This window comes from Rhinolophus ferrumequinum, chromosome 7 (genome assembly GCF_004115265.2).
Source record: "Rhinolophus ferrumequinum isolate MPI-CBG mRhiFer1 chromosome 7, mRhiFer1_v1.p, whole genome shotgun sequence".
Lineage (NCBI taxonomy): Eukaryota > Metazoa > Chordata > Mammalia > Chiroptera > Rhinolophidae > Rhinolophus > Rhinolophus ferrumequinum.
In genome coordinates this window covers 88,521,701-88,549,572 of record NC_046290.1, presented here as the reverse complement: position 1 = coordinate 88,549,572, position 27,872 = coordinate 88,521,701, and the positions used below count along the sequence as shown (strand labels likewise).

The following is a 27,872-nucleotide window of genomic DNA, read 5'->3' as shown; positions in this document are numbered from 1 at the left end:
CCACCAAAGAACAGTTTTCCCTGGACAGTCAATGACAGCAGGATTCCCACAGACCCCAAGATTCACTCAGAACTCCTCCCTTTACTCCTCCTCTTCATTCAGTCACTCAATGCTCTTCACTTTTCCCTTTGTAATTTTTCTCAGATTCAGACATGAACTGGTCGACACAATTCATTTTCATAATTAGTGTTTCCTTCGTAGTTTTTACATTTCATGTGTGATTCTATAATTCTTAAGTTTTTTGTTCTCTACCTTCTTTCTCTCCCTCTCTCCCTGATTCTCAACTTTTGTTCAGTCCCAACAGACCCAAGGCAGATGACAAATTTCCAAACCAATAAACAGGTCATAAAGGGTGGAGGGAGGTGTTGGAGACAGAAAATGTTCTAGATCTAAAATCATGGCCCTAACACTGTCCCCATACTTCTTCCTCTACCCATATCCTCAACTGTAGGTAACAAAAAACAGCTTTCAATTCAAACATAATTCTTTACATGCAAAAGAGCCAACTAAATTAATTATCATTTAATCCTGAAAATTGTGATCTAAATTTCCTACAGTACTTTTTTAAAAATGATTTTCACATCTTCTAGTGAATTCTGAATATTAATTTTTCATAGAAATGAGCTGTTAGCAAGTTCTGTGTTACAGAGCAAAAAAGTTCTGTGTGACAGAGCAAAACCTGTCAAAATCCAAACTTCCCTATTTTCCTTGACCAGTATCTTTTAGCTATGTGGATTAATTTAATTGCTTATTGCATAATTGCTATATGCTTTTTCAAAGTACTATCAACCTAGATTAGCTCTTAGATTCCACATTTATACAACTTAACTACTGGTAAATTTTAGATTTTTAAGCAACAGAAGTGCAATAATATCTTTAAGTATATTTTTAAAAATTATTTTACTTCAGCTTTTTAATGGTGTTAAGAAAAAAACAATCAAATTTTCAACTAATCTCCATGTTTCCATTAACAAACACAGCTATAACTTCAACTATGTGAAACACATGGAAAATAAGTCATTCAGAGATCATTAAGAACTTAAAAATGAATTTTAATTTAGCCACTCTGACATTTCACAAATTGAAAACAGTTCCTAAGAGAAATAAATTATAACAATTTCCCTTTCAACACACAATTCCAAAACTACTATCTACTGTATTAATGATGATTATACTGTAAGAGGGATGCCCCAGGCTAATGGTATAAAGAACTAACCACTCCCAAATATTTTTAATTATCCCAATGTGCTACGCTTTTTAAACAGCTTTGAGACATAATTCACATACCACACAACTCACCCATGTAAAGTACACTAATCATTGATTTTTAGTATATTCATGAAGTTGTGCCATTATCACCACAGTCAATTTTAGAACATTTTCATCATTCCCAAAGCGAGCTTCCTACCCATTAGCAGTCACTCCCCATTACTCCTTTCCTCCAGCTCCTGGCAATCACTTACGGACTTTCTGTTGCTATGGATTTGCTATTCTGACATTTCATATAAATGGAATAATGAATCATACAATGTGTGGCCTGTGTGTGTGGCTTCTTTCACTTAGCATAACGTTTTCAAGCCACATCCATGTTATATAGCATGTATCAGTACTTCACTCCTTTTTATTGCCAAATAATATTCCAAGGTATGGGTGTACCGTATTTTGTTTATCCACTCAGCAGCTGATGAATATCTGGGCTGACTCCACGTTTTGGTTATTATGAATAATGCTGCTGTGAACAGTTATCTACAAGTTTTTGTGTGAACATATGTTTTATTTATCTTGGGCATATACCTAGGAATGGAATTGCTGGGTCATGAATACTTTTTGAAATGACTACTTCTGATCATTTTTCTCATCTCTTCTTTTGTATCAGACTGCAGACTGTTACTCCTCATTTCAGTCAATGTGTCTGCCTATTGTTACCGTTCCTCGCTTAGAATCTGGTATAAACATGGAAACCAGTAACCATTCAACTTGTTAGAAATATGGATAAATAGAAAAAAAAATTGTGACCAGGGATCTGTATAGCTCAATCACAAGAGCAACCCACTTAGGTTTTATTTCCACTGTTGGATGTGTTCTAGATGGTAGAGCATCAGTGATGATCCCAAATTAAAAAAAAAAAAAAAAAAAAAAAAAAGATTCCTCAAAAGAACCGATGACTCAACTGTTCAATTATTCAAATAAAAGCCAGAACAAAAATGTTTGCCTGTTAATTCAATTTAAAGCAGACAGAAGTTTCTTATTTCTCACAGTAGCATATTTAGTGCTCTTCAGTTAACTTATGAAAGAAGACTTTAAAATACCATATAATCTGCAAGTATTACAAGAAAATATAATGTCCGTAATATACACAAAAAGACTTCTCTATCTCATCTCAGTTTAAAAACAAAAACAAAAAACTAAAGATGTGTGTATGTAATAGGCTATTTTTTTCAAAGCTAAGTATTGGTGTGGGTGTCTTTTTAACAAAGCAAAAGCATGCAAGCATCTTAAAATTTCTGCTGTGGGTGTTTATCAGAATTCCACCTCAAAGTTGAAGATTTAGCAGTAACTATACTAGTTTCCACTATAATCCTATAAACAACTATATTCAAAAACACGAAGATTTTTCCAGAGTGCATGGAGTAGTATTTTAAGATAAAGACAGGCCCACATAAAGTGAAGTTTATCTTCCTCATCATGTTCCAATAGCTCTATTTAAAAAAGTATTTGTTGATAATCTCTAAAATACAATTCAAAAATTAAAATCAAATAAGTATTATGACTTATAGTTCAATCAACAGACTTAAATATAATGAAATTAGGTTTATGACTATATGAATTTCTGGAAGCAATAAGAAACCAGAGTAGAATACACATGTAGGTTTCCCTCACTATCTGAAAGTAGAGAGTTCCTATGAAACCTTTTGTAAGCTGAAATGGCGTAAAGCGAAGAAGCTTTACCTTAGGACAGACTTTGCTAATGAATGCACTGAATAAATCGAGATTAAAGCACAGGTGCTCACAGACACAGTTCAAAGTTATGACAGCTTGATACTGAGTGTAGTTCCCGGAGAAGGAGCTTGGCGGGGCTACTCTCACTGCTTGGGGTGTGCACTGCCTCCGTAATGAATGGCCCATTGCAAAACAAATGCTGAATGCTATGTTTGCTTTTCACCGTTTTTCATAAAAGCAAAACTTCTCTTTGGATTTCTTTCAGTTAGTGAAAATAAGTACTAGTGCAGTTCTATTGTAAGAAGTGAAGTGGCATAAAACAAGTTTTCAGAAAGTGGGGGAATATCTGTATTTTATTTCTTTAAATACATCAGTTCCAGAGAAATAAGTAAATTGTTGGGTATGGCCTTTTGTCTACACACAAAAAAATTGCTTTAAAACCTTACACTCAGAAGAATTTCACATATACAATTTTGAACTATAAATAATGCTAACACAAAGGTACATAAATAAAATCTTCAATTTACCTACTCTTTTCACAGAAACGATAGGTTTGTGTTCTTTACTGTTTTTCACATAATGGATAAAACATCAAAAATAGCAACATAAATGATTTTATGTATAACACCATATTAAATGAGATGGACCAAATTAATCTGAAGTTATTTGGGGAAACAATCTCTCAAAAAGCAGCACTGTGATTCTGAGTCCATCTACCAAGCAGGGATTGAGGGTCGGAGGGAGAACAGAAAGGAGGAGAGAGGAAGAGACAGAGGAAACAAGGGAAGACCCAGAGAGGGAAGACCCTCAGTAACTAGAAGGATTTCTTAACGAGAGAAACAGAGCTACCAGTAAATTATGTTAGCCTGAAAAGGAAATGATTAATTCAATTGGATGTGCTGAATTGGAGGAGCCATGAGACAATTCAAGAGTTCTTTCTATCAAGCAGTTAAAAAATTCATGACTGGAACTTAGGAGAGGGGCCAGGTAAACAGCTAGTGGGTGAAGCTACGGAAACCAAATGAAAAAAGAAACTTGGAGAGAGAAAACATGAGGAGTTGAACTTTCTTCTGAGGATATAGAAAATACAAGAATGAAAGAGAATTCTGGTCTCCATGGTCAGTATGTCTTTGCAGGGAGTAGAGAAAAGGAGAATTTTTACACTGTGGATAATGTCTTCTCTGTCTGATACATTCAAATTTCCACCTCGATTTGATCGTTCTTTCTCCTTTAACCCGTAGTTAACGTTTTACTGCACACCACTCACTCCACCCATCGCCAGTCGTCCCGCCGAACTTGCTGTAAATACTATATAGCACATTCCTCAGTGCACACCAACCTGGCTTCACCCCCCACCCCAACACTGAAAGTTTTATAACACATCCAAAGACTTCTCTAATCTACAGTTTGCAGTCTGTGTCTCACTGGACTTTTGAAACAGCATGATTCTGTTAAACACTCCCTCTTTCCTGAAACATTTCCTGAAACACCATACGTTCTCTCAGCCTCTTCTTCCAGCAATTAAAGAGTAACAGTCCCTCCAACACTTGGTCCTAGACAGCTCCTTTTCTCACTTTGTATTTCTTCCTATGGTCATCTCACCAGACCTGTAGCTTTAAACACCATCTAAATGTGATAAGTAGTAAGTGATGGCTCCCATTCATTTCCAGATCAGACCTTCCCTCTGAATTTCAGCTGTGGGTGTAGATACTGATGTGGCCACTTGGATATTTCATTATGTTTACTATTCCAATTCCTATCAAATGAGGAGAAATTGTCAATGTGTGATGAAAAGCAACTTTCCTCTAAATGAAAAGAGGGAAAAGGTTTCTCTTTTTTGATTAGTTTTTAATTCCTTAAGTTTTCAGTGAATACTTAACTATCAAAAAAGCATCTGACCAGAAAGATAGTAAGTTCTTAATAATGAAAATCCTTTGTAATATAAATGTATTTTAGATTTATTCCTCAATGTACATGTCTAAAAATTTACAAAGTATTTTCAGTTTCCAATATCCAAAAATTAACTCATCTTTTAACCCACTGATTTAAATGATCTTTTACATATCAAAGGTCATATTTCAATTCTGCTTGACCTAAGAGAAAACACTAGTTATAATATATTGACTTGGTTTAATGGTGATTTTTCAGTTAAAAAAAAAAAAACTCTTACAAAATCAAGGTACTGTTTATTCCCTAACACTAAAATTTTCTTCAATATTTTTGTGACAATCTATGATGAAATCAGATTTCATTTTAAAATAATGGACAAAAATCAAGCTTTAGGAAAAAATACTTACCCAAGTTTTTAAGAAACTTACAATGAAAAACCTTAACACTGCTTTAACTAGCTCTGGACCGTAGAGTGCAGGACTATCACCTGTGACACCCTTATCAGTTCCTAAATGCACTTTTCACTGTTAAATGCTCTAAGTACACATTACACTAAAATATTGTATTTACCTTTCTTTGAATATCCCAGTTACTAAGTCCACAAAATTTTCATCTCAAGTGTATAATGTAGCATAGATGGGTCTCTGCAATGTCACTGGCCACAGATGTCAGTCAAACCCACTAAAGATGATTGTGCGGGGATCAAATGATTTATGATCACATTTTTTTCCAAAGTAAGTTAATAAAGGTGTTTATCATTGTGCAAAGAAAACTCAAGATCATTTAAACAGTGTAACTTCTAAATACAATTAAAATACTAATAAAACACGTTTCTGGCAATGGTAAAGGCTGGGCAAAAGTCTTTGTTCAGAAATTTTAGGTCACAGTGGGCAAAAGACAATTACATATATTTTTTTTTAAGTTGGAAGGAGGGGGAAATGTTTAAGTTTTCGTTGTGTTTGTTGTTTTAAAGAACAATTGAGCAAAGCTGTACCAAAATGTCTCTTCAGGTCTTAAAGCTGTCACAATATTGGTTCCAGGTAGACTTAAGGATGTCCAAATAGGGGCACCCTTTGAAGAGGGAAATGTTCCAAACCCTTAACTGTATTTAATATGTTATTATAAAATGTCCAAAGTAACTTCTGATGTTCTGTTATTTGAAGATTCTTAATTTGCGAATAAAGTTTCTGGTGATAAACTACAATCATATCCTTCCACTCATTCATTAAACAAACATTTATTAATCAATTTTATCAAGCACATACTAGGTACTTTCCAGCCCTCCTAGAGTTTATATTTTTATTGTAGAGACTAGAGATGAAAGGTAGGTCTTCTAACTTTAATCCCAGGCAGTTTCCACTATACTAAGCAGCCTCTATTAAATTAAATGTTTACCCAGTCAAAAAGTGGGTGGTTGCTTTTTTTAATAATACTCCTCCTTTCAAGGCAGCCTCTGTGAAAATCAGTTACCTACTCTGTGAAATGGAGATGATAATCCCTGCCTCCAGTACCATCCCTTTGGAGTCTTGAGGCTCTAAATAAAGATCAATTTGTAATAAGACTGCCATATAAAGCAAGTAAGGCTTCTAGCGCACGGCCATAAAGCCAGCTGATACAGCTTGATTATAATGCAGCAATTTAAGTGCCAGGGCCATGTTAGAAATGTGAGTGTGACTTAGTTATAGATTTCAAAAGAATGAGTAGGAAACTTACTCCTAGGTGGCCTGGCTTTTCAATGCCTGGCCGTTTTCCAACAAGAACAAGATTACACACTCACTTGACCTTATGAGAGCAATGGCAGAAGTGTCCCTGGAACTCCACATGCTCTCAGGACCCAGTCAGTGCTGCTCCCATGGCACCTGTGGAAACGCTGGGACCTGTGACATTACAGGAGGACCAAAGCCTGAGGCACCTCCTCCTGCAACCAGGGATCCTCCTCTTTTTGTCCCCTCACTGCGTCTCTGATATACACGTATATACATACTGCATTAAATCTTGATCATGTGAGTGTATGCTTCTGTGTAAAGGTCCATTTATTTAGAGGAACAAAATTGCTTTTAGCATCACCTCCGTGACTAGAAAGTGGTTCTTAAACTAATACACTAACTTACACAGTTAATGTGAAGCTTGTGTAAGAGCAGGTATTCATTTACAAAAAGTATATATAAAAAAACAAGGGTGATTATTGATGAAGAAAGCTGCAAAGCAGAAAAAGAAAGAATATGAGATTGTTTTAGTTTTTCAATTAAGACAAAGTTACTTGTATTGGCTAATCATTTTCTTGCTGTCACAAAATAGGGATCAAACAATGACTAGATCTGCCAGATGATCTGGGAAATAAAATTTGGGTCCCAATCACAACTGATGTATCTTTTTAGACAGTAAATCAACCTTACTAAATGACAGAAAAAAAGCAACATGAGCAGGAAAAAAAGGGGGCGGGGGATACGCAGCTATAAAGCTTTGATGCATTTAACAACTGCACATGCAGAAGAAGGTGCTATATACAGGGTAGTAGCTATGGTAGAGAATACAGAAATTCAAAAATATACAAAAATGTTTACCCTCATTTAAGTTATCCAACTTCAAATTATTCTGGCAGAGCACACACATCATCTCAATGCTAAAAAATGCTGGTAACTACAACTACCAAAAAAGTCACAAGTCCATTGTTAGGAAAAGTAACACATAAATAAAACCAATATAATAATCCCTTCCAGAAGTTGCGTTTTATATCCTACCCCAAATTAACACTTGCACTAAATGAAAAACAAGATGGAAAAGACTGTTTAGCAAGCAGACTGCCTTAGTAAACACTTGATTTCCATCTGTTTCTGAGAAATTCCCTTACTATTTCCCATAACTACACAAACACTTGGAAAATAGAACAGGGAAAGGGATGATTTTTTTCCCCATGATTTTTACAGAGTTCAATCCTGGATAAAGAATTGGTTTGTAGGGTAGCAAATAACTTGATTTTGCATATTTAGGGATGATGTTAACCATGGCATAGAATCCAACCCAATTCACGTTTATTGTGATAGACCCCAGGTTTTTTGTGCAAAGTAATATTGCAAAACACAAAATAGTTTTTCTGCCCTCAAGAAACAAGAGTTTCTTATAAAATATAGTTGTACATAATCTAGGTCTGGTTATCCGTTAGCTATGGGATAAACTCAGAATTCTTAGTATGTGAGACCCTCACACTCTGTCTGGCTTCCTTGAAAGTTATAGTCAGACACTTCCCTTAAATGCTTACATGTCCTCTTTCCCCGAACTGGCACATTGGTGAGAGGTATTATTATCCCCCCTTAACAAACAAGGAAACAGTCTTTGAGAGATTAAGATTCCCCAAATCATGCAGCTATTAATGTGGCAGTGCAGAGACTCTTCTAACTGGTACAATTCCACATATTACAGTGCACCAACGTAAATTACATTAGGTACCTATTTTGGGACAAAGAGGCATAAGATTGACAAATCACCCAGTTTAGGACACTGTCCTGCTTCATCTTTCCCTCCTTCCTGTACTTCCAAATACACAGAAGCTAGGGGTTTCCTGACATGGTCCTCATAAAAATGACAGAAGTTCTGCACTGGATGGCACCACAGGAAATTTAAAGACCTCTGTGCTTTGTAGAAATTCCTCCAGGGTCTAGAGCGTCTATAAAACTCTTTGCCCTACAGGGTTGTAAGTTACAGACAGCTGCACTGGACTACCTATGGTAAAGAAAAAATTGCTCGTGTATAGACATATCCCATCTGCAAGGCATGTCAAATGTTTAAGTATGAAACTGTGACTAGATAGAGTTATGTGTGTTACTTAACTTTGGAAGTTTATTTGGAGGCTATTGTGGTAGAGAGGGTAGTTAAAACAGGCCAATCATTCAGTTTCTATGTTACCTAGGATTTTTTTTCCAATTAAAGACCCACATTAGTTGCTCACGCTAGCAATTCCTTTCAAGAAGGCTTAAAAAATAAAATTATCCATACAGAATTCTTGAATTTGTAATCAATGTTTTGTTAATCACTCATAGTAAGATTTGACATGATTAAAGAAAAGGCATTAGTCTGTTTTAGAAGTCAAGTTTCTGTATTTTTTCAATCATGGACCACTTTCCTATTTCTATTAATTTTCCTTAAAGTTTTTTACATACCCTTGAATGCCTCTCTTTTAAATTAGAAAATTACTAAAAGAGCTCCAACTAAAATATTTTATGAGATAATACTGCTGGAATACTGGTTTTAAAGTATTTTCTCCTGAGGGACTTTTTGCTTGCTTAACATACTCGGAAGATGGTTGGGCTCCTTCTCCTCCTTTCGGTCTTAGTTTAAATGGAGCCCTCTACTTCCCAGTCCACCCAACATATACTTTCTTCTCATCCAAGCCCCTCTTTTATTTTCTTCATAGCATATATCACAGTGTATAATTAACTTTTTAATTTACTTAGTTTTTGTAATCTATGCACCCACCCACCCCCACTCCTTCAATACGCATTAAAATGGAAGGTCCACCAGGGCACAACTTCCCCATCATTTTTATCAAAGACACAGTGAATAAATATTGAGCTTCTGTGGGCAATCTGTTTTCCAAATAACGTCCTGAAACAGAAGTGAAATTTAGAGAGTTTGCTCCTGAGTCATATCTAGATTCAAATTCCAGCTCTGCTACATACTAGCTATATGAACACTGGCAAGTTATTTAACCCCTGTGGCCCTCAATTTCCACATCTGTAAAAATAAGAGATAATATTACCAGGTTGCCCCATACTGTTTGAGAAGATAAACCGAGAAAATATGATGATGGTGTAAATATAAATTGGTAAACTATTTTGGAAAAAATTGGGCATTATCTTCTAAAGCTGAAAATATGCATACCCTTTAACCCAGCAATTCTACTCCTAGGTATATCTCTATACATAAACAATACTAACATGAAGCAGGACACTTGTATAACAATGTTCATATTAGCACTGTAAAAAAACTGTCAAAAACTTTGTCAAAAACTGTCAAAGACACAATCCAAACATCCGTAACTGCAGAATAAATTGTAGCATCTCATACAATGGAATAAAAATGTAATAGCAATAAAAATGAATGAATTATAAATACACACAAACCTAACAGTGAACAAAAGACAAAAGATGGCAGATAAAAATATACTGTATAATTCCACAGGCAAAACTAGACTACAGTTGACCCTTGAATGCAGGGATTAGGGGGTGCAAACCCCTGTGCAGTCAAAAATACATGTATAATTTTGACTCCCCCCAAAATTAACTACTAATGGCCTACTACTGACTTATTATGGAAACCATACCAATAACAGTCGATTGACATATATTTTGTATGTTATGTATATTATATACTATATTCTTAGAATAAAGTAAGCTAGTGAAAAGCATATTAAGAAAATCATTTAGGAAGAGAAAATATATTTATAACATTTATTTAAACATCCATGTATAAGTGGACTGGCACAGTTCAAACCTGCGCTGTTCAAAGGTCAACTGTAATATTCTTCAGGAATACATAAAGGTAATGAAAGCCATTTAAAAAAAAATTAAAACCAAGGCTGAAGGAAATCATCATTAAGCCATGACAGCAGCTTCTTTGGGAGATCAGAAAGGAGTGCACAGAGGATTTCTGGGGTGCCAGCAATGTTCCATTTCTTGATCGGGTGTTGATCACTTAAGTTATACATTTATTTTTTTCTCTCTGCTATTTTCCACAATAAAAAGAAAGACTTTTTTTTAATATAAATTTTATTGGGGAACAGTGTGTTTCTCCAGGGCCCATCAGCTCCAAGTCGTTGTCCTTCAATCTAGCTGTGCAGGACACAGCTTAGCTCCAAGTCTAGTCGCCGTTTACAATCTTTAGTTGCAGGAGGCTCAGCCCACCATCCCATGTGGGAATCGAACCGGTAACCCTGTTGTTCAGAGCTCGCACTCTAACCAACTAAGCCATCACGACTGCCCCCCCCAAAAAAGACTTTTAGAAGTATAACCAAAAACAATGACCTTTACATACAAACATGGCATCACCTTTTTGCCTGATGAGAGGATTTATCACCTACCCCATCTGCAAGTCAGTTGGGTATAGTGTGAAGAATGTAGCTGTGATGATCAAAGATCATGCTACTAGAAATGCTTTGCATCTTCTTTAGAACTAAAAGCTACTGAGTAAATGGTAACTTCCTCTGGCAACCGATAAGCACTTTATAGCAGGCCTAGCTGAGGTTCAGGTTAGATTTCATAATCTGAGAACAGAAGCAAAACTTCTGGGCCCAGCTTTAATTAAGCAAATTAAATCACTGCTAATGACAGCCAGAGGAGTGGGGATCTTTATTCCAGGGTACAGTTAATATATAAGAATTTATTACTTTGTTTACAAGCAGCTTATTACCAATTTAAATAAACCAAAAATTACACTTAAACTGTTAAAAGTTCACCCCAAAATGCTATTTAAATCCTAAAAGCAAACCTCTGAACTAAAGTATTAATAAAGATACTTTAAAGGTAAAAATTTCTTGTATAGTTTAATAGCATCTGCTTAATACTAAGGTAAGTCAATACCATGAAACAGCCAAATTAGTAATTAAAACTGATGCATATATGTGCAAATTGAGGTGCCAAAGTGGCTGGGTTTATTCTAACAATTTTTTCATCAAGTACTAGCCAATTATATCATCCTCAAGCCACCAACATTTCCTATCCGTGCTGTCGGTGATTGGTGTATTCAGTGTAATGCCACCCCACCCCCCACAGACTATTCTCTCAAAACGAAGTATTGTTTTACAGGAATCCAATCTGCTCTGGTTAACAATGGTCTATTAATATCCAGTGGTACTAATGCAAAGCTCAAAACTCAAGTGCCACAGATAAAAGTGGATGGTGTAGCCATGTGACTTTACAATGAACCAAGTCAGAACTGCTGACTGCAGTTAAAGAATTCAGTCCTCTACCTAGCCCATCATGTTCTTTACTAATCATTCAAGACTGAATTACAACAGAAAACATTAAGAATAGCATAATTATGTATCATTTCAAATCCCAACTTGCTAATGCCAATAAACTCGTAGCTTGAAAACATTTAAATTCAAATCACCAGAAAACTTATACCTTCCAGTATTAATGAATAATATAAATATGTGATCTATATTTAAAATTGTTTTATTTTTTAAATAATATGCATACCTACCTACCTAGGGCAAATGGAAGAAAAGCAAAGACCAGAAAGGAAACACCCTTGGTAGATAGAGCTGCTGTGGGTGAGATCCCTGGGTTTGCTGCCTTTTTTAACTGAGAGCATTCCCCAGAGATGTGTCACTTGGAAGGCTGAAAGTGAAGCCTTAATAACTTGAAATATCACAGAAGAGAGCCCAAAAGCCAGAAAAAGAATTGGAAATTGGAATCTCTAGGAAAAAAATGGAATGATAATAAGGGTAAACCCCAAATCTCAGCTGACAACTAAATTAGACAGGTGTAGGGGAAACCACCCAGCTTCCACCAGGAGCCAGGCTAAACAAAGCAGCTGGAAACCATAAAACAGAGCAGCTATCAGCGAGTACATTGCCGGGAAAGGAACCAGTTTGAAGTTTTAACGTAGGCAAGTTAAGTACATGTTAGAACAAAAAATAATAATCCTTAGAAGAACATAAACAACAACCCAAAGTTACTGTAATGTATTATCTATACTTCCAGTTTTCACCCCAAAATATTACTAAACAGGAAAATTGAACTCATAATAAAAAACAAACAAACCAATCATCAGAAATTAACTCCAAGTAGGCAGACAAAGACTTCAGAATAGGTATAATAAACATGTTCAAAAATTAAAGGTAAATATGGTACCAGTGAATAACAGAGGGAATCCCAACTGACAAATGGAAACTCTATTTTAAAAATTAGAAATTTTAGACCTGAAAATCACAATAATTGAAATCAAAAATTCACTAGATGGATTCAACAGAATGGAAATGGCGGAGGAAGCAGTGAAAAGAATTAACTTATAGATACAAGAAACTTAACAAACCCAAAAAGGATACACGAAGAGAGACACCCCTATGAAAAAACAGCTGAAAACCAAAGCTAGTATCTTAAAAACAACCAGAGAAAAACAACATATATATATATATAGAAGAGCAATGATATGATTAATGGCTGTCCTATCAGAAATGGTGGTGGCCAAAAGACACTGGAAGTGCATACTCAAAGGGCTGAAAGAAGAAAACCCTGTCAACCAAGAAGTTTACATCCAAAGTGAAGTGAAATAAAGACACCTTCAACTAATCAAAAACTAAAAGAATTTTGTTGCCAGCTGACATCCATTACAAGAAGTACTCATGGAACCAAATCGGTATCAGATAGCAACACAGATCTATAAGAAGAAACGAAAAACAATAAAAATAAATGAGTATAAAATACTATTATGTATTTTTCTTTTTTAAAGCCATGACTGTTGAAAGCAAAAATACAACTGTATTGTTGGTTTTATAATTTATATGAAAACCAGAGCACTAAGGAAAGTACTTTGTTTTAAGGTTCAGTATTTTAGCTGAGACATTCAAAATTCTCCCTAAGTAGAGCAACCACTAAAACAATAATGCAGAGATACAGAACTTTTAAAAACTCAATAGAAGAATTAAAATGGAACAATAAAAAAGTTAGAGGATCATAAACCAGATTAAAAGAAAAACAAAAAAAAACAGCAAAATACCAGGCCTAATTATAACCAAATCACAATAAATATAAATGGACTAAATAGTCTACAAAGAGAAAATGCAAGTTATGGTATACATGTATCATATGGTACATGTATGAGTATCATACAGACATTCACTTAAATAGACGACTACTAAGTGGTGAAATAGGAAACTATTTTTTTCATATTGATTATTTAATGCTAGGTGAGAAAAGTAGAATATAAAATTGTAGTTTAAAAATATATGTCAAAGTGCAAAAATGTTAAGAATTTAAAGTCTTTAACTTACTTTCTCTATTTTCCAACCCTTCTATATTATTTTCTCTACATAATGAAATAATAAAAATTTTAAATAAACAACATACAATGAAAGTGAAACCCTTGGAGTAAATTTTTAAAGTGTGGATTTTGAAAAGGATTTAATCCTCAGCCTCTGAAAATTTAATATTCTAGGATGACTTGAGTCTGAAATTTTCCAAAAATGTGTATGTAGTTCGTTGACTCTTTCTTGTATTAATATTTAAACTACTGTCGTTTATTTTGTGCCAGCATTATGCTAGATGGAGATGCTGCGATAACCAAAACTCAGGTCCTGTATCTTTGCATCTACTTTAAAAGGCTATTCTAGGCTATTTTCTGAGCACTTTGTTTCTGCTTTTCATGATTTTCTTATCTTGTCTCTGTAACATGCTGGCTATCTCTGGATCCACCTTTGCCAGTGTTCCTTCTTCTTTTTAACCTGCCCTGGTTCTGGAAACCAGACAGCCATATTTGTTGTAACTATGTATAAAGTGTAACTATACAGTCCCCAAGTGCAGGTGTGGTGAATCCCTTTTGTGTGAGAGCCTTTTTGTTGTCATTGTTGTTGCCTTGCTGAATTACTGGATCATTTTTTTTTTTCTGATCAGCAAATATGCCAAATAATTGGGATAGAAATAAGTGAGATAGCATCATAATTTCTCCAAGCCTATAACCCAAATCTATTATTTCTATAAATTTACAGTTAAGCCAGTACGGAGAGTAATTTATCATAAAGCTTAATTTCTAAAATAGTGAAGCCTGATTGTTTATGTCTAAAACCATTAGGTTTATTAAAAAAAAAAAAAAGTAGTATCTGGGACCAACTATTCCATGTGAACTCATCAGGATTCAAACAGTACTTTGTGTCTGAGTTCTAACAGGATCTTAATAGGCCACTTAATAAGCAAGATAGATGTTTGTCCTAATACCTCACATGTGAGCTTTCATTAATGTGCCTAGGTTTAAATCCAGCATCTACCACTTATTGGCTGTGAGACTTCGGCAAGTTTCTATTAGCCTCTGAGTTTGTCTATCTGCAGATTACCTGGTTTGGAAGATTATTGTGTGCATATAACAGAGAGCTCCTGAAACATGGCAGATGTTCAATAATTGGCAACTTAATACAATTCAGTATAGTTACCTAATAGTTAAAGACAGATTATTTTCATGGTTAGCATTTGTCTATATAAGGGTATTTCAAAGTTGAGAGTTAGGATATCAAAGAAAATAACTATGCATATTGTCACTGGGACAACCAAAGTGTAGGACTCTCAGTATGGTCTGGGCAATGGTTCTCAAACCTGGCTTTCTGGGAAATCACCAGAAAGCTTTTGTATATGTAGAAAACTATATGTACATTCCTTGGCAGAGAAGAGTCTGTAATTTTTCTCTAGGTGATTTAGAAATTTAGGAATAACTGGTCCAGAAAAAAAGGAAAGGGGGACAGAGACCTAATTTCAAAAGCTTCACCAAGTATTAGTTATGTGGCTTTAGGCAAATCACAGCCTTGCAAAATGAAACTGCTACTCCAAGACCTTTTGAAAGCCCATCTTTTTTAAAGATAGATTTGAAGACCAAAAATAGAGTATGTAGCTTTAGAGTGCTTTGGAAACTCTAACACTTTATATAATGTTAAGAAATTCTATACAGCCTTTCCAATTAAAGACCCAGATCTCAATCCTTGGAATAAAAAAAATTCCACTGATTCAACAAACAGTTCATTGACGGCCTAATATGTTTTACAAACCTTTATTTGAGGAAGAATCCCATGCAAAATTAGAAGAAAATTTTATTTTAAACTAGTGGTGACTATTTAATGTGGAAGGAAAACAAAAAGAAACGAGGAATGAGGAAAGGAGAAAAGTTCCCTTAAACATCAGTCCTTTGACAGGCCTGTGTAACAGATCTCTCTGTGATGATGGAGATGGACTATATCGCCGCTGTCCAATACAGTAGCCATTAGCCCCAGGTGAGTATGAGCACTTAAAACGTGGCTTGAGTAATTAATTGAAGAACATAATTTTTCATTTTAATTTAAACTGAGTTTAACAGCCACCTGTGACTAATGGTTACAGTATTGAAAAGCGCAACCCTAGAACATTAAAAAATTTAGGTCAAATTTATGGAAGATAGTGATAGGGAAAGGCAGAGGAAATGGGGAAAAAAACTTAAGACTCCATTTATAAGAAACTTTCTTATATTTAATTTCTTTTTGAAGACTCTTCTACTAGGAAAAGATATATCCACACAGTGAAACTGAGGAGTCCAAATCTTTTCTACTTTATCTTTAATGGAATAATAAACAACTGTCACAGGTATTTAAAAAAGAGAAAAAACTCACCAAAATAACAAGAACTTATACAGTATTAAACTGTAGGATATTGGAAGTAACACCAACTGGGAGGCAGAATGTTTGCTGGAAGTTTCAATCCTCGTTCTTCCAGTTACAGGTCCTATGATTTTGCACAAGTTCCTTAGCTCTTTTGCACAAGTTCCTTACTTAGCTCTTTTGCACAAGTTCCTTAGCTCTTTTGCACCTTCAACTTCAAATGTGCAAATTGGGGCAATTTGCCTGTCTAATGTCCTTTAGAAATTCTAGCTAACAAATATAAGGTACATAAAAGAGTTTAAGACTCTTTTATACTACATTAATTTATAAAGAACTAGTTCTATTATTCAACATGTATTGATTGAAGGTCAAGCCTATATACAAGGTGCTAGGGACATGATGATAAGCAGACACAGACATAGTGTGCTTCTCACACAGCTTGAAGTTCAAGCTGACTCAAATAACCATGTTAATAAGTATACTATCACTAACTGCTTTAAGGGGAAAAGGGGTTTGTCCTAGACGAGAGGACAATACGGCTTTCTCTCTGAGGAAATACGGATTGAAGTAGAATCTTTAAACTGAAAAGTTAACTGTGTGTATGGGAGAGAAGAGAGGAAGAGTTCAGATAGTACGAAGTACAAAGACCCTACAGCAAAGGAAGTATTGTGCCATTGAATAGTTTCAACACTGAAGAAGAAGAGGTAGGCCAGAGCGAGACAATGCAGGGCGAGTTTTAAGCCAAGGAATGACATAACCCATTTTGTTTTGAAAAGATCATTCTGGGCACAATAGTGATGGGGGGTGGGGGGAGAAGCAGGCATAGTGAATTTGGAGAATCTAGTCAGGTTACTGTAGAGGGACATGCTGCAGTTGGGTCTAGGATGGTAGCAGTGAAGATAAAAATATTTAGGAAATAAAAGTGATAGAACTCAGTGATGAACTGAATGTGGAGGAATAAAAGAAAGTGTCAAGGATGACTCATAGGTTTCTCACTTGTGCAATGCGATAAATAGTGGTACCATTCACAGAGACATAGGACACACTGGAAGAAGGCCGGGGCTGTCTTGTATTTGGAGAGAGAGTGAGGCAATCAAGTCTGTGAGTCTGTGGTGCCTTTGAGACATAATGCAAAAATTTCCAGCAGGCACTGGATGCCCACTCAGAAAAAGGGTACAGGTGGGAGACACAATTTTCAGTCATTAGCCTACAGATAATATAATGTAGGGAAAGAAGAAGACAGAGAAGACCAAAAGCCAGAACCAAGCCTTGAGGGTGGCCAGTTTAGAGACAAAGAAAATGCAAAAGACACTGGGCTGAAAGAGCCAGAGTGGGAGAAGAAAAATGAAAAGACAGAGTTCTATGATGGAAGCTAAGGCAGTGACAAGACTTCAAAGGAACATCAAGTGCTGGTGGACGGCTGAATGCTGCTGGGGGGAAAAAGAAAGTGTCCTGAATTGGTGCTAAGGTTGAAGGTGACTGGAGACTTCAACAACTATTCAGGTGAAGTGATGTAGTAGAAGTCATAGTACAGGACGGTGGGTCCCAGGTCCTTTGAGTCTTCTTCCACTCAAGTAATCAAGCTTAGCCTACCAAGCCCATCTGCAAAACAGCTCCAAAGTGACTTGTATACTAAACTATTTAGAAGCTACAGTGATGAAGGAACTAATTCACACCAAAGCAACAAAGAACCATGCCAGAGGTTTTCAGAGTTCTCAACCTAAATGAGTATCTAATTTGTGAATGTTCAGGAACAGCACATTTACAGCAGAGAAATTTGAGCCCAAGGGTAGTACAAACACACCAGCCATAATTAGCTTCTGCAGAGAGACAACATTCCACTAAGTTATTTTTGCTTTTCAGATTTTTCCCTTTCTTCTAATTAGAAATCCCCAAGTTCTTTATCAACTCCACATTTTTCATAACAGCTTTAAGACAGAACTGGTACAGGTTCTAGTGAAAAATGGAAGAATAATAAAGCCACTAGCAGACGACAGCCTCTGTATTTTAAATAGAAAGCCACTGATCTGTTTTTAACTTCAGTATTTTAAGTAGTTTTCCTGTTGTCCATCCCCCCCACCCTTTCACGCTGTGGAATCAACCCACTAGTTCCCCACCCCTTTGTACTCTATTTGAAAAACTAGTTTTCATGGCTTTACCTGAAATTTGTAGCAACGAGCACAGTTTTATGCTACAATTTAAAATCCATTTTCTTAAGTTCTTTTATTTCACTAACCAGTGGCTCCCATTGTAGAACTAATTTGTAGAATGAAACTCACCTCCTGAGTCCACCTCCCAAACTTGCTCTTCCCACGTCTTCCCTATTTCCCTATCTATGGACTCCACTCTAAATGGGGGAGGGGGGGAACCTGGCATTAATCTTTCCATCCCCTTCATCCAAGCCATCAGCAAATCTCAACAATTCTACCTTTCAAACACATCCAGCACTTGAAGAACACCTTTCATTGTATTACACACTATTACCTTAGTAAATAAAAGTCATCATCTTCACCGAAACACTGTTTAAGAGGCTTCTAACTGGTCTCCCAGCTTCCACCATTATCTCCTTACAGTATATTCTGCACATAGAATCAGTGATATTTTAAAAACGTAAATCAGATCATGTGCCTCCATGGCTCCTGACCTCACTTACGGTACAATCCTGTCTCTATCCTGAGGTGCGAGGTTCTACACTACCTGTTCCTCACTCCCGACTGCTCTCCCCTCCCACGTGGCCCTGCGGTCTTGCTGGCCTCCTTGTTTCTCAGCCACGCCAAGCACACTCTCATCTCAGGGTCTTGGTGTTTGCAGTTCCGCTGCCTAGAATGTTCTTCGCCCCAGGTATCTGCATGGGGTGATCTCTTACTCCTTTCTAGCGTCTGCTCACCTATCAGAGAGGCTTTCTCTAACCACCCTAAAAAAGAACGCCCCAGTCATCACTACCCACCTTCAGTTTTCTTCACAGCAATTACACCAGACCTACTTGCTTGTCTCCTGCCACTGGAACGAACGCGCCATAATTCTGTTGTGCTCACTGCCTGTCCCCGCCACCGAGAACAGTGTGGCTGGTGCTCAGCAAGGATGTGCTGTGTCACCAAAGTCATCTTCTTTTCACTTCAGCATGGAACCAATTTGATTATAGTACTACAGACTTTCTAAACATATATATGAAACGTAACTGAAAATTCATGAGAACAAACACACTCCACCCACAAGAACCGAGAAACACTATGTTGGTCCTTTAGATGCTAGTTTCACAGGACTGGGAATGTGAGTACGGACACCAGTACACAGAGAAGACGTCGGCTGTGACAGCAGTGTAGCCTGGGGGCCCCGTTGGAAACCCCACAGGTGATCTTCCCTTCTCGCGGGCGGTCAGTTTGTGTCGACCTAGGGAAGGCACACAGCAGTACACACACAGCAGACTTCCGCTCTGCTGGCTCCGTGTCAGGGTGGAGCCCCTGACAAAATTGTGAAATAGTCCAAGTTTGACTTTGCCACTTGCAAATATTTCTTACTGGGTCCCACCTTCACTCAATCCTGGAACTACTACTCTACTCCCTAACCCCAGGGATGTGACTCATTCGTGTTCCTCCAGGATGACCTCTAAGGACTCAAGCTCTGTAGTGAAGTGATTAGTGGTGTGTGGAATTTCTTGTCCAAGAATCAGCACAGCCGCTCAGAGAGAAGCAGCTACAGGAGTTAGAAAAGGGAACGTACTTGTTGAACGTTTTAAGTGAAAGGCCTTGTCAAGTAGGAGGAATTGCCCACCCTGATACAGCCGGGGAATAAATGTTTACTGAGTACCTATTCTCTGTATGGAGATGCACGAGACACAAGTCAGAGCCTAGGGACAGAGGCAGCCATCTCACACATCATCACAAGAACGCCTCACTTCTCTGTTACGTAATCATTCCACTCTCAGGAGGTCAGGGTAGAGAAGTGCTGGTGGTAATCCCCAGTGTGGCCCCCTCAATATCCCTGCCATTTCAGAGCAGGTCTGGGGGATAGAAAGGAAAAAGAGATAATTAGAAAGAGGAGGTCCTATGGTCTAGCATTAGAGTCAGAAAAAGCTGGGTGTTAATTCCATCTGTACCACTTTCCATGAGAGTGATATTAAGCAATTTCCTCACTTTCTGTGAGCCCATTTTATCATGAGTAAAATATACGTAAAACCTATTTCTTAGGAATTAAATGAAAAAACCAACAAGCTCATCAAGACATAAAAGACACTTTACCTCTCTGATTTTATTAATGAAAAAGGCTAAAACAGAGGTCTTATACAAAGACGTGATACAGTACCAGTAAAAGGCTCCTAAGCCTTGGCCTAAGGACAACTGTGCAAAGGTAATGCTACTTTCTAAAACTACTGTAAGAATGCTTTATATCCAGTAGGAGCTATTATAGATTGTCCACCACATACTTTTCCACATTTGATAATCATGCTTTCCATCTTCATGCTGAAGTTGTACATCAAATTCTTATTTGTTTACCCTCCCTCCACTTTTTTTCTTCTTGTAGGAGCAGGAATCACCACTTTGTTTTATTTTTTGAAACACTTTTTTTTTTTTAAGAAAATCAATTTCTGGCATCAGCTCTAAAGAGTTCCCACCTTCTTTAAAACTCTTTTTTCAGCCTCCCTGACACTGCTCTCCTGACTATTTCTCACCAGCCTAGCAGCTCCTTCATTTCCTTTGCTAGTGTCTCTCAATCTCTAACAGACCTTCAGACATTCCCAGACCCTATTTCCGTTCTCTCATCTACCCACTCTCCTTAAGTAATTTCATCCACAACCTTAGACACTATATACACACATATATACAAATACAATATATATATATATATATATTTACATATATATGTATGTGTATGTATGTGTATACACACATACATACATTTACATACAGATGTCTAATGTCCCCCTCCCTCATAATGACTCTTGGACTAAGGCATCTTACCAGCTACCCAGACAGATTTCTTTCTCCTCCCACCCCCCAAATCTATACCGCCATCTACTCAGTTGCTCAAATCCAAAACCTGGGAATCAGCTTCTCTTTCACTCCCACTTCCAGTCCACCTACATCCAATTCATTCTGCCACCAACCCTTATTATCTGCAACCCAGACCACAGTAATAGGTTGGGTCTCACTGCTTCCATTCTTGCCCTGGCCAATCCATTCTCCACCCAGCAGCCAGCAATGTTAAAACAAAACAGATCATGTTGCTCACACAAAATCCTTCAATCCCTTCCGACTACATTTATAGTAAAATCTTACACTAGCCTCCTTATAGAGCTTTGGACATACCAATGTCTCGCCTCACTACCTTCACGTATGTTCTTTTGACCTGGAATGTTGTCCTGCCCTAGCATCAACTTAGCCTTCAGGGTTCAGCTTCAATGTCACACTTCTTGAAAAAGGCCTCCCCGATTCCTATTAAAATTAGGTCCTATTATATTCTCTCTAGAATCCTATATGTACTTTCCTTGCATAGCATTGGGGAGAAAAGTTTGTTAACTATGTTATTTGTTCAACTATTTGGTTAATGTATGATTAAACAGAGTTAGTATCTGATTTTCTAATCACTGCATCACACCACAGTGCTACAGCCATGTGTCCAACACCTAAGAAATTCCTCTCACCGATAAATGTTTGATAAACGGAGAATTCATCAGTGCTGGCCCTAGAATGGCTGCATAATACAGCAAGATGCACCATGCACATTTAACTATTCCCCTTCAGTTGGATTTTTAGGCAAAATACTTCAAAATAACAGTGCTGTGCAATGAAAGGAATTCAAGTAGAAGAAAGACAATGTTGTCCTTTCCCCTAACAATCTGGAGTGCTTGTCTTTTGCTTTTGTTCTTCTATAGTTCCTAGCACAGAGTTTGATCCATGGAAGATACACAAGCACTTAGTGACCAATCTATACTACTACATGACAATCAATAAAGTGCTAGAATCAAATGTTATAAAATATTGAGGTTCACTGGGGGTTACAAGTATTAGAAACTGTTTTAGGGAGATAGAAGTCAATCGAGACAGGGTGAGGAACAACTTTTGGGGATCTAGACAACTTATGCTATCACCCCTCTTCTGCCCTCCTTCAACAACGGTGTATCTCTATAGCCAGATTTGTACTCCTTAACATGAAACATTTCTAAATTCTAAACAAAAGTATCTTCAATAGGAGGCTCTATGCTGAGTTAACCTAATAAATCTTTTTTTGGGGGGGCGGGGGGGTGGGACATAAAGGACCCGAGTGGTAGAAGATAAAAAACTACAAAGAATTCATTATACTACCTGTTGCATAAATGAAACTCTGAACATTTTATATACATTAATCTGATAATGTAGGAATTGAGAATCTAATTGAAATCCTAGAGTTTAACCACATACATTCTGAAGGGTCAATCGATAGAAGACTGCAATTAACTACCCTAGCCATTATTTTCCAGGCACTGAACATGCGTCTTTATGTGCATTTCCCCCCCCCCCACCAATCTTCAAAATAACCCTGAAAGCTGAGAAAGCTCAGGCTGACAGTCTGCGTGAGTTCAAGTACTATACAGCTAGCAATACAGGTCTTCTTTTTTTAGACACTGTAAACTAACCAAAAATGCCAAAACAAAAACAACCCTGAAGTGTTAGAGAATTTCCAGTGCTTTCTTACTAGATAATTTAAAATAAAAACTTTCCTAGGAAGCATACAAGTTCAAGGAATATAATATCCTTCAATTTAAAAAGCCTTTCTAAAACTGATGGGTAAATATAGAGTGCTTTACTGCTAAAACTACTAGGCTTTGGTGAAATAAATCTGAAATGTATCTGTGTAATATTTTCAGTATAAAAGTTCTCTTAAAAAGGGAAAATTACCAGCTACGAATGTATTTTACAAAGATTGAGTTTTGAAAAGAAAAAAAAACAGATCTGAGAGAAACTACAAGTGTATGAATAAAAGAAGTGTTTTAAAAATTGTTTTTCTTCTGATATGACAAAATACCACAATGGAATAACAGGAGTAGCATTATCCAAAGCTAAATGATGTCAGGTTTTTAAACAATCAATAAGCTGTAAGGGTTGGGACCTCTGTAAGTATTTCAAACTGTATGAATGTTACATTATCAAACACTGGGACAAGTACAGTCTTGTACGAAATGACTGTGAGTTCAAATAATCATATCCAATTCTGTATTTAAACTTTTCCACATTATGATCATTTCAACCTGTATGGTACCAACTCTTTGCATTCACAAAATTCCATCAATGTAGTCATTACACACTTGTAAAAGCAGATTTGAAGTAATCCCAACTCATAAAAAAGTTAAATATTAACTGAACCTCAAAAGCATCAATGTTATCTCGAAATAATGATTTTGTACCCTAAAGAAATAAAAGTCATATGTGGCCATAAAAAAATAGAATTACAGAAATCAATAGAATTTATAGGGATGGCTTTCTGTTTGCAGAGTAATAACAACTTATGCAAGACCCTAGAAAGTCTTTCTGGACTTCCTCCACAGAAAAAAACCAATTCTCTATTCTCTTTTCTTTCTTTCTTTCTCTCTCTCTCTCTCTCTCTCTCTCTCTCTCTCTCTCTCTCTCTCTCTCGACTCTGCGCCCCGCTTCCCCTCATCCCCCGCCTATATTATTTTGATATAGCCCTCTCCCAAAAGGTTTACATTAAAAAATGGATTTATGCCATTATCAGGAACAGCGTGTCCCAAGATTTATGATCTTTGCATATTCAAGACTGCAGGAATTGAGCTTTAATAATTCATAGACCACAAACACATCCTGTTAAGATTTTTCCTTGAAACACTGAAGTTCCCACTCTTGGGACCCCTAATGGGTGTACATAAGCCATACAATACAATCTTTAAAAAGGACACAGATGGTAGGTGCTTTCCACTCTCTCCCGAGAGACGTCCTCACCTAAACCTCCTGCACATTCCCTTCCCGGGTCCCACAAGCATAACTGTCATTCAAAGGGATGGTAATTGTTAAGCGTGGGTGAGAAACAAAGCGTACAGGAGATACATAACTGGATGGGGAAGGTTGTTAAATGCAGCCTCTCCTGTATCACGTAACTAGCCTAACCCGCTGCAAACTTTTAAGAGATTAAGTTACATTCCTCTGCAATTCCACCCTTGACAGCTGAATCCAAAGATGCCAGCGAGTCGTGCACGTTCATTCCCGCCGCCTCACCCGTGGAGAGCCGGCGGCCACATGCCGCGGTCAGCGCGGACCAGAGGTTGGGGAAGGAGGGAGGACTGGCGACAGGAGGGCTGCAGGGAGAGCTCACCTTTTCCAGCTCATCGTGGAGTTCCGCTAGGCTGGGCCGGAGCAACTTCTCGCCCAGCTGCGCGGCTGTGTGCCGGTAGTAGTCGATCCTGGGCACGGCGTCCATGGTGTTGTGCCCAAAGGTGCGCAGGTAGTAGGTGTTGGTGTGGGTGTCATAGTAGTAATGCTGGTGGTGCCCGCTGCCGCCGCCGCCCGAGTGCAGGCTGCTACCCTCGCTCAGCACTGTGTCCCCGCCGTTCTGGAAGCTCACGTTGGGCCCCTCGCCTCCGACCCCTGCCGCATCCGACAGGCTCTCGTCCGCCGAGGAAGCAGCCGGGTCCACGAAGTTCACACGGAAGCGGCCCTTGGCTTCCTCGCTGCCTTTGGCCGGCCCGCTTTCGCCGCTAACTTTCCCGCCCGTGGGGGTCTCCTTGCTCCCCGCCGCACCGGCCGCTGCCGCCGCCGCGGCAGCCCGCCCCGCGTTCTCGGAAACCAGGTCCACCTGGAAGCGGCTCTGGCTCGGTGTGGGCCCCAAGGGTCTGCCCAGCCCGTCCCCGGCCGCCGCGCCGCCCTCACCGCGAACCCCGCCGCCGCCCAAACTAGCGGCCGCAGCATCCTCCGGCATCGAGGACACAGCCGTGCCGGGCAGGTCCACCCCAGAGGCAGCCAGCGGAGCGGCTGGCGGCGTCTCCCCGACCCCGGCCAGCCTCCGGGCGCCGGAGGAGGGCGCCGTAGGCCTCGGCTCCATCGCTGCCCGACCCCCGGAGGACCCGGAGAGCCTGGCGGACGTCGCGGGCAGCACGCCTTCCGTGCCCCTGGCCGGCGGTGGCCGCGGCCGCAACGTCAGATGAGGGAGTCGCTCTCGCCGTCGCCCGCTCTCCGCCGCTAGCCCGACCGGGCCGGCACGAACACCGTCAGCAGCCGAGTCAGCGCGCGAGTGCAGCGGCCGCGGGGCGGGCCCCGCTGTTTAAAGCCTCGCCGGGGCCGCGGCGGTGGAGGCTCCCGCTGCAGCACGCGGGAGGCGGGGCCCCAAGCTCCTCCGCCCCTCAGCCCGCCCACCCGTGGTCCTGCAGTGGCACTCGGCGGACGGTCCCTGGGCGCCTCTGCCCTCCTGGGGTCCTGCGCTGCCCCACGCGAGAGCGGCCAGCGTCAAGACCGCGTCCAGCCAGTCCGCGCCGGGCCTCCGGCAGCACGAGCAGAGCGACCGGGCAGCGGGCGCGGCCTCCTGACCGCCGTCGCCGGGAAGATATCCGCGCCGCTACCTCCCCTTCCGTCGCCCTCCTCCCATCTCCCTCCACCTCCTTCCCCCGCCCCGCTCTGCGGTGATGAGGAGCAGGCCCCCCGGCCGCCTCCCCGTCTCCCCGCCCCTGGGGCTGTGCGTCTACGAGCCGACAGCCCAGGCCACGGCAGCCCAGGCTGCGGACGGCTCCCGGCACGGCCGGCGAAGGGGCGCGCGGGCCCTGCTTCGGGGCACGCCGACTGCTGATGCTCCAGCGGTAGCTGCCACCACAGCGGCGGCTCTAGGGGCTCTCCCCGCTGGCTTTTTTTTAAGTTCTGAGCTCGCAGTACTTGGGGTGAGCCGGCGAGATCTCGCGAGATGCTGCAGGGCTACAGGGCCGCTTCCCCTCAGGCGCGCGGTACCCGCGGCGGTACTGGAGCCGCCTGCTGCCCCAGGCTCCTCCGGGTGGTGCCGGGCGCTTTCCTGTCCCGCGCGCAGGTGCTTCCGGAGTTGCGGGCGAGGTGCGCCCCTCGGCGAGGCCTGCTCGGCGGAGCTCCTTCCCGCCGCGACTCCCCGCATTCAATTCAGGCCTGAGCCTAGGGGAAAACAGGATTTCCTCTGTGCCGCCTTTGAGGCGGTAAACTCACACGCCTGGCAGTGTTAGATTTGCATAACCAAAAACCAGTTCCAGTCCTAATGCAGTTGGGTGTGTGCAAACTTCCGATGACACCTTTATTTTAAAAGCTGTGATGTTTGAAGGTGAGAAAGGAGGTTAGTTGGGATACCTTTTTGTAAGGAGGCATTTCCAAAAATGATAGGAAGCTTAGAGATGGGTATAATAAAAGCAGTAACTGGGAAGTTTCAGCATGGTTTAAGTTGTGAAGAATTATTCCTGTTTTAATTCAAACAGAGGTACTCCTCGGCGGTCGATTTTTCTCTTTTGTAAAAGGTACGGGAAAAGAATTATTTTTGCAACTTAAGAAAGTTGCAGCAGAATCCATTTTTAACCTAAATTCTACCCACAACCCTACATAAAAACAGGTAACAATGAATGGCTTCTTCAATCACTTGATTTTTATTTATGTATTTTTAAATTTTATTTTTGAGGATAAACACCATCTTTTGCCGAACCCTAGAAGTATGATCAAACAGCTGCAGAGTTTGCCGAACTGTTTTGAAATACAATACTGTAAAGAAAGCTGCAACCAGGTAGTTTTTAAAAAATTGTCATAACCATGATCTTATTTGACCTGCATAACTTTTCATCACAGTTTATTATCTCTATTATAAAGATGGAGACAGGAAGGATCATGTAGCTCTTGGATCATGTAGCCAGTTTTCAAATCTGCTCTTGAGCTTTAGTAATATTAGCAGAAAACCAGAAAAGGCCAGAAAAATCAAGTGGTCCTTTAAGCCGTGCTGTTCCTACTAGGGGATTGCAGCCTTTGTAGCTGACCTGTGTGCAAAACTAATTAGGTGGCTGTTGGAATTCAACATTCATTGAACTGAACAAATGGTAAGCACCTACTGTGAAGTGGTCTGTGTCCTGGGGATCTAGCAGTGAGCAAAACAGACAATCCCTTCTCTCATGGAGCTCATAATCTAGGGTGAGAAAGCAAGGCAATAAACAAGATAAAGAGATATATGGCATGCTAGAGGAACATTGAAATACATAGAAATATACAGCATGCTTGGAATGCTGAGGAAAGGGGAAAAGGATATGTATGTGCTATTGAGATGGTAGAAGTTTTCACTGAGAAGGTGACATTTGAGTGAGGAAGTGGGTGATGCAAATATTTAGGAAAGGAATGTGCCAAGCAAAGGAAAAACAGAAGCCCAAAGATGAGAGCATGTCTGACATGTTCATGGAATTGCATGTGGGCCAGTGTGATTGAAGCTGCTTAAGGGATGGGGAGAATCAAAGGTGATTAGGTCGGAGAGTTTACAGGTTGGAGGGTTCACAGGTTGGGGGCATGACAGACCAAAATGTGTAGGACTTCTTAGGCTGTTGGAAGGTCTTTGACTTGTACTCTGAGTGGGATGGAGTATCAGTCAACTTGGGCTGCCATAACAAAATACCGTAGACTTGGTGACTTAAACAACAGAAATTTTCCTACAGTTCTAGATGCTAGAAAGTCAGCTCAGGGTGCCAGCAACGTTAGATTCTGGTGTGGGGTCCTCTTCCTGGCTTGCAGACCGTCACCTTCTC

General features: G+C 39.5%; 1 protein-coding gene across 2 annotated transcripts in view; it reads right to left on the bottom strand.

Moving 5' to 3' along the window:
- SLC12A2 (solute carrier family 12 member 2) overlaps positions 1-25,378 on the bottom strand; it is an 85,696-nt gene extending 60,318 nt beyond the window's left edge. The window contains exon 1 of one of the 2 annotated variants that reach the window (XM_033110166.1): positions 24,467-25,378. In XM_033110166.1, coding sequence (XP_032966057.1) covers positions 24,467-25,192 — 726 coding nt within the window. In that variant the 5' untranslated portion in view covers positions 25,193-25,378. The remainder of the gene's footprint in view (positions 1-24,466) is intronic. The other variant, XM_033110167.1, reaches the window with a different exon arrangement.
- Positions 25,379-27,872: the final 2,494 nt, after the last annotated feature.